General features: G+C 41.8%; 1 protein-coding gene across 1 annotated transcript in view; it reads right to left on the bottom strand.

The window, feature by feature from the left end:
* tgfb2 (transforming growth factor, beta 2) overlaps window positions 1-2,771 on the bottom strand; it is a 96,545-nt gene extending 93,774 nt beyond the window's left edge. The window contains exon 1 of the mRNA XM_077599478.1: window positions 1,696-2,771. Coding sequence (XP_077455604.1) covers window positions 1,696-2,041 — 346 coding nt within the window. The 5' untranslated portion in view covers window positions 2,042-2,771. The remainder of the gene's footprint in view (window positions 1-1,695) is intronic.
* Between the last annotated feature and the right edge of the window lie 3,865 nt (window positions 2,772-6,636).

Genomic DNA, 6,636 nt, shown 5'->3' with positions numbered 1-6,636 from the left:
CCAAAAGGTGACACTACAAAGTATTAATGCAAGGGGGGCTGAATAATATTGCATGCCCCACTTTTCAGGTTATTATTTGTGAAAAAAGTTAAAAATATCCAATACATTTGGTTCCACTTCACGATTGTGACCCACTTGTGGTTGATTCTGAAGAAGTTTTGATTTTATATATTTATGTTTAAAGCCCAAAGGGTCAAAAAGTTCCAGGGGGCCGAATATTTATCCCCACAAGGATGTGGGGGGTGTTGGAGCCTATCCCAACAAAGTGGGCAGTAGGAAGCGGACACCCTAAATCAATTCCCAGCCAATCACAGGGCACAAAGAGACGAACAAACAGTCACATTCACACAGACCTTTGGACATTTTAGAGTGTTCACCCAGCCTACCCTGAATGTTTTCGGGATGTGGGAGGAAACGAATACTTGAAAAAAACGCATGCAGGCACAGAAAGAACATGCAAACTCCACACAAGGAGATTGAAATCCACCAGGGATGAACCCTTGATTTCAGACCACTGTGTCAAATGTGCTAACCATACTTTCACACCAACATATGTTTAAACATTTTCACCAGTTTTTGCTCCGGATCGGGAATTGACGTAATGATTGTCCTGCATGAATATAATATATTGTTGGCTTATTCAAAATATATAAAATATTAATTATTGAGACCCCATGCATTTAATTTGCCTTCCTCTAACAGACTAACTAACATCTGGTGATGGTTTTGCCATGTACATTGTACAACAAAGTACCAGATATATGTTATAACACACAAAAATAAGTTGCTGAAAATGTTTCTTAAACATGAACTTTTTTAAAGAATATATCAGTGTGATAAACATCTAAATACAATAGGGGGCTTGGGGGATTTACTCAAGCATAGCCAAAATCTTTTAGTTCCAAGACTTCCCGATAAGTTACAGTCACTGTGCTGACAGTGATGCTGTTACTATTGCATTGCTGCATGATGAGCAGAGAATCCTTAAAATGCCTGTGATGATCAACTTCAAAAGCCAATACAGAAGCTTGAAAATGTTTGGGCACCATATGTATAGCCAAGATTTTATGTGCCACTGCCAAAGTTTACTGGCACTATCAATGACTTCACAACAGAATAGGTAAGGTTTAAAGTGAATTAGTTTGCTGCTTAACCACAAACATTTTTGAGGATTTCACCGTAAATTTCAGTTTTTATACCGTGCGGCAACTTGAAGGCAATGCTTTGGGATGTAGAGTTGGGTTGGTGCTTGGTGGGCAGTTGGTCTGTCATTAACCCTACCAACAAGTGTCAAGGTTATGACTGTCATCTACTCGTACCTTAATGCTAGGGCGGGCAAAGTATTCCACAAAGAGCTGCAGTGGGTGCGGGTTTTCATTACAACCCATTAAGACACCTTTTCACCACTCTGGTGTCCTACAAGTGCAATCAGTGGATTGCAGTCAGGTGCTTCTTGTTTCCTGCAGAAATCTCATGGGTTAAACTGTCTGTGCTGGATTGGTTGGAACAAAAACCTGCACCCACCGCGGCCCTCGGGGACCAGTTTGGACCTGCCTTAATGCTTCCTTGAAATTATAGACCAGGGGTGATTTAGACATCAAACCCAACCAAGATTACTTAGATTACTTAATTGGTCATTCCATGTCACAATTTCTCTCTGAATACTTTTGAAGTTCTCAGAAGGCATGCACTTACTCTCAGAGTGGTATATGGGCTGCATTTCGATCTTGTGCACCTCCTTGGCATAATACTCCTCCTCACTCCGCTGTCGCTCGCACGTCGCTGCTCGTTCATTAGCTTTCTCCTGCAATAGGTCCCGTGTGCTGTTGTAAATAGACACGATGTCCTTGGACACGTCCTCGGGGTCATGGAATTCTTCTGGGGGATTGTCGAGTTTGAGTTTGCTAAGGATCTGGCCCCGGACAGCCTCGATTCGTTTCTTCTTGAATTGCTCCATGTCCAATATGCTGCATGTTGACAAACTGAGCGCAACAGTGATTAAACCCAAAGTGAGGAGAAGGCTGAAAAAGCACAGGTTCATCTTTTCCACGAGGGATGAAACACTTAAAAAATGTTTTAAATTAAATTTAAAAAAACACCATTCACAATAAGGGACTTAAAAGTCAGCAATGGCACACATTTCAGGGAGAAAAATGTCAAGACTATTAGCGCTCTTAGGCGCTAGAGTCTATAGTCTTTCAGATATGAAAAAAATGGGTTTCATAAATATAAAACGGCTCGCTGGCTGTTTTATCTCAATGACTTTTAAGAAAAACGCCTGTCATCGATTGGAACGGGATCAGCGCTCATGTAACGGTGATGGCACATCTCGTGCGCGTTAAAGAGAAGCAAGGTATTTTTGTGATTGCGTTAGCCGCCATTAAACTGGTCAAAAGATCTAAACTAAAAACGACTGGAAAACGCCCGAATAGTTAGAATTGGTCGACTGTGCCGTTTACGACAGGAGCACAACACGTTCGCTGCTTGAAGTGTTCGGTTCCAAAACGGCATCACAGATGTGCACCAAATTACAAATTCACAAGAAACAACCCATTCTCCAAATTAATGTCTTCTGTAGTAGTAGTCGGCTTTTGCTTCGGTCTGACAACACCATCGGGCTGTACTGTGATTCCTTCAGTAAAATCCCAACCAAAGTTACACGTTCCAATCCGGTGCGAAGCAGCTGATGATCACACTCCTGTGCGATGTATTGACGTTCTTCTTGCCCCTTCTCCTGCTCGTCTCTAATGTGTGCCAGGCAGCGTACCTCTGTGGCCACTTGAAAGATATTTATACGGGACGATCATACCACGTGTTCCGCCACCACCCAAACCCGCACCCTTGCGAAACTTTGGCAGTGGAGGAGGATATACATTGAATTACATTTTAAATGGGTCTTGTCCTTAACCCCTTCAATTTATATGTATATGTATATTAGAGCGAGAGAGAGAGAATAGAGAGAGAAGAGAGAGAGAATATAGAGAGAAGAGAGAGAATAGAGAGAGAAGAGAGAGAGAAGAGAGAGAGAATAGAGAGAGAGAGAATAGCAAGAACAGAGAGAGAGAATAGAGAGAGAGAGACAGATTGGGAGAGAGATAGAGAGGGGAATAGAGAGAGGGAATAGAGAAAGAGCAAGAGCGAGAATTTTGACATTTTTACTTGGTGTGTAGTCACTTTCCTTGTTTAAGACATGCGGCCGCAAGTCTGATCACCCGACCACAAAGTAAATCATCGAACTGCGGCCAAGGGTGTCCTGGCGCAAAGTGCACATATGGACACCCTTGAACATGGTGTTCATTCTTGTCAATCCAAGGGGAGCGCAATCATGGCCCTCCAGGTCTCACCGCCAGATTTTAAGACGAGTTGGAAAAAATGGACAGAGAGGGGGCTTGTCTAGTTCTAAAAGGCAGACTACTCCAACATTTTAGGCTTAAAACTCAAAGAACTGCTGGTCAGCCGACCTAGGCACCAATCAGCAGTATGTCTGCGGGTGTAAAACACACCCTTAAAATTGTTGAATCTTACAATTTCTCGCATATAAGCCACCCCCTGATTCCCAATTTTCACCTCCATATTCATGGTTTTAACGGAGTACAAATGTGTCAACAAGACACCTCCTGAGGGACGCAGGGGTGACTGCAGGTAACCCGCGGAAAGCCATTAAAGAGCTGGCAGAGGAGGCAGAGAAAGGCAGCTCTTGCCTCTGGTTTAGGAAGTACAGGAGCTGGGGAAACAACAGCTAACCCCAACAACGGCTATAAGCTGCAGGGGGTGACTGGGAGATGTCTCTGTCACTGCTCCACCACCAGGAGATGTTCCAAAATTAAAGGAGCGAAACATCACTGAACCCGTGGGCACTGGAGGAGGTGCAACAGGCAGCAATGCAGAGCAGGAAAAAACACCTACCTGTACACAAACTGTTACTCTGTAGGGAACATCTTAAGAAAACTCATCACACGTTATATTTCTGAGATACATACCTGTCAACCTCTGCCGATAACTGCCCTTATAAATGATTATGATTCCCCTTACAAACCCCCCAAAAAACGTACAAACACCGTACGACTCGTACAGTGTTTGTAAGGTTTTTGGGGGGTTTGTAAGGGGAATTATAATCATTTATAAGGGCAGTTATCGGCAGAGGTTGACAGGTATGGAGATACTGTATGAATCACAAGCACATTATTAGGGTAATTATTATAAGGACGTTATTATATGCCTCTTTGTAAAGGCAAAATATCAAATTATTCAATTTTCAAAAAGAAACAAGTCTATCTTGATGCTTTCTAATTACAGAAATTACTTTTTTTTTCTTACCAGAAGTTTAAGATGTTGTGGCAACCATATTGCTTCTAAGGTCAAAACATCTCAATTCTTTCGATGGTCCATTTTACTCCAATAGTTGTCACTTTTGAACAAGAAACAAAACGGGAAAAAAATCTGTTGAATTTTGTTGTATTTCAAAATCAAGGCTACTCACGTCTGGCCAGTGATAGCCCGTTTAACTAGGTTTAGACGGCAGTGCCATAGGTAAGATGGCCGCGACCCGACCTAGGTAAGATGGCCACGACCCGACCTAGGTAAGATAGCCGTGCCCCTAGCGAGCAGTGACGGGAACGTGAGCTTTTTTCACGTTTTATGCAAGTTACGCATGTCATTTTTCTTAAATTTCATTCATAGACGTCAATAAATTTTGTTTAGTGTTTTATCTGTTTATCGTTTCTCTATTTTGAAATAAATGACCGTATCGGCTGCATTGACTTGCGTCATGATGTCGTGTCATGGCGTCGTTAACTTGCAATTTAATGCATGTCGTGATTTTCTGCACATATAAGCCGTACTCTCGATTCAGTCATTTTTTTGTCCGACAAAAGCAGCTTATATGCGAGTAAATATGGTACTTCTCGTTGGCAAGTGGTCGTGCGTCATCCTATTGTGAGGACATTTGTGTACATCATTTTTGGAATATTTTGAAGGGAAGACAAAAGCAGGGCAGGAGACGAACAACCATGCACACTCACATCCGTACCTAGGGACAATTTAGAGTGTCAATCAGCCTACCATGCCTGTTTTGGGAATGTGGGAGGCAACTCAGAGTACTCGGAGGAAACCCACGCAGGCCCGGGGAGAAATGCAAACTCCACACAGGTGGACGTGACCTGGATTTGAACCCGGGACGCCAGAGCTGTGAGGCCGACGCGCTAACCACTCGCCCCACTGTGCCGCCCTACGCTGAAACTCGCAAGAGGAAAACAGGAGATGAAAAGTGGCGGAAGTCAGGGCACTGCTTCTTCTTCGGCCTTGTGGCTAAATGTCTTGGCCAAGCTAATGCGCAATTAAAGTAAAAAAAAATACATTTTAATACTACAAAAAACCAAAATGGATGTGATTTCACTGTTTGTTTTTTGTTCTAATTGCGTTCATAAAATTCCCTCATGAGCAAAACTAAGAAACCAATGCTCTCATGAAACAAAGGGCAGCAAACATTTGGGACACTGTAAGTCACAATTATTGGTTCACAAGCAGGGGGGACCGGCGAAGCCAGGCCCCCCTGCTTGTTTAGAACTAAAAGACAATTGTTGGGCTTTGAAGATAAAATTCTCTTTTGAAAAATGGTTGTTTAACAAATAAAAGGTTGAGTTTACACACTTAGAGAAGGTGAAGAAATTCAATCACTCGTCTATTTGGATCCGACAGCTGTTTATGGCCACCATAAATAATTTCAACTCTCTACGTTGCATGGTTTGGACAAACGTAGCGAAAGAATCTTAACACACACACACACACACACACACACACACAAACTCATGAATCATGTTTTATAAGGATTATTTTTTTTAAATGTATTATTGTTATTAGCACCTATTTTGTTCAATAGCTCCCAAGCCATTTGACAGATTGACACAAAATTTACAGAAAAGATAGGTAATTACCTTCTGTTTAACCAACACCTTTTAGTTTTTCCAACAACCCACTCCATTTATTATTTATTAATTTCTTACTGTTAACACGTAATATCTTTAATAGCTCCCAAGCAATTTGACATATTGGCACAAAATTTACAGAAAAGATAGGTAATAACCTTCTGTTTTTCAAAAGTACATTTCATTTATTAATTATTCATTTATTACTGTTATTACCACCAATTTTGTTCAATAGCTCGAAAGCCGATGGACGTTTTGACACCAAATGTACAGAAAAGATAGGTAATTACCTTGAGTTTGATGAACACCTAGTTTTTCAATAACACATTCCATTTATTATTAATTTATTACTATTATTGGCATCTAATAATAATCACGTTTGATCTATTCCTGCTCCCCGAAATACTTTTATTCCCCTGCCGATGAAAGACTCGGCGAGCCACGATAGTGCTGGATGCGCTGACCCAAGACACCTTTCCACGTCATTTTGGGGAGAATTTCCGCCAGCAAGTTTCCAGGTGCGCGCACACATCAACCCATACATCACGCTTTATAAGGATTAGAGAATAGATAAAGGGTGATTTATGGATGGGTAGATATTTTATAACTCCAGTCATGACAAAAAAAAAGTGTTCCGGGGCGCACCTAAAAACTCGCTGGCGGACCAATCAGCCACACGGTGCGCTTAAGGCAAATCATGTAAAAACAACGA

Source organism: Stigmatopora argus, chromosome 4 (genome assembly GCF_051989625.1).
Source record: "Stigmatopora argus isolate UIUO_Sarg chromosome 4, RoL_Sarg_1.0, whole genome shotgun sequence".
NCBI classification, from domain to species: domain Eukaryota; kingdom Metazoa; phylum Chordata; class Actinopteri; order Syngnathiformes; family Syngnathidae; genus Stigmatopora; species Stigmatopora argus.
The sequence above is the reverse complement of the archived record's forward strand: the minus strand, read 5'-3'. Positions and strand labels throughout refer to the sequence as shown.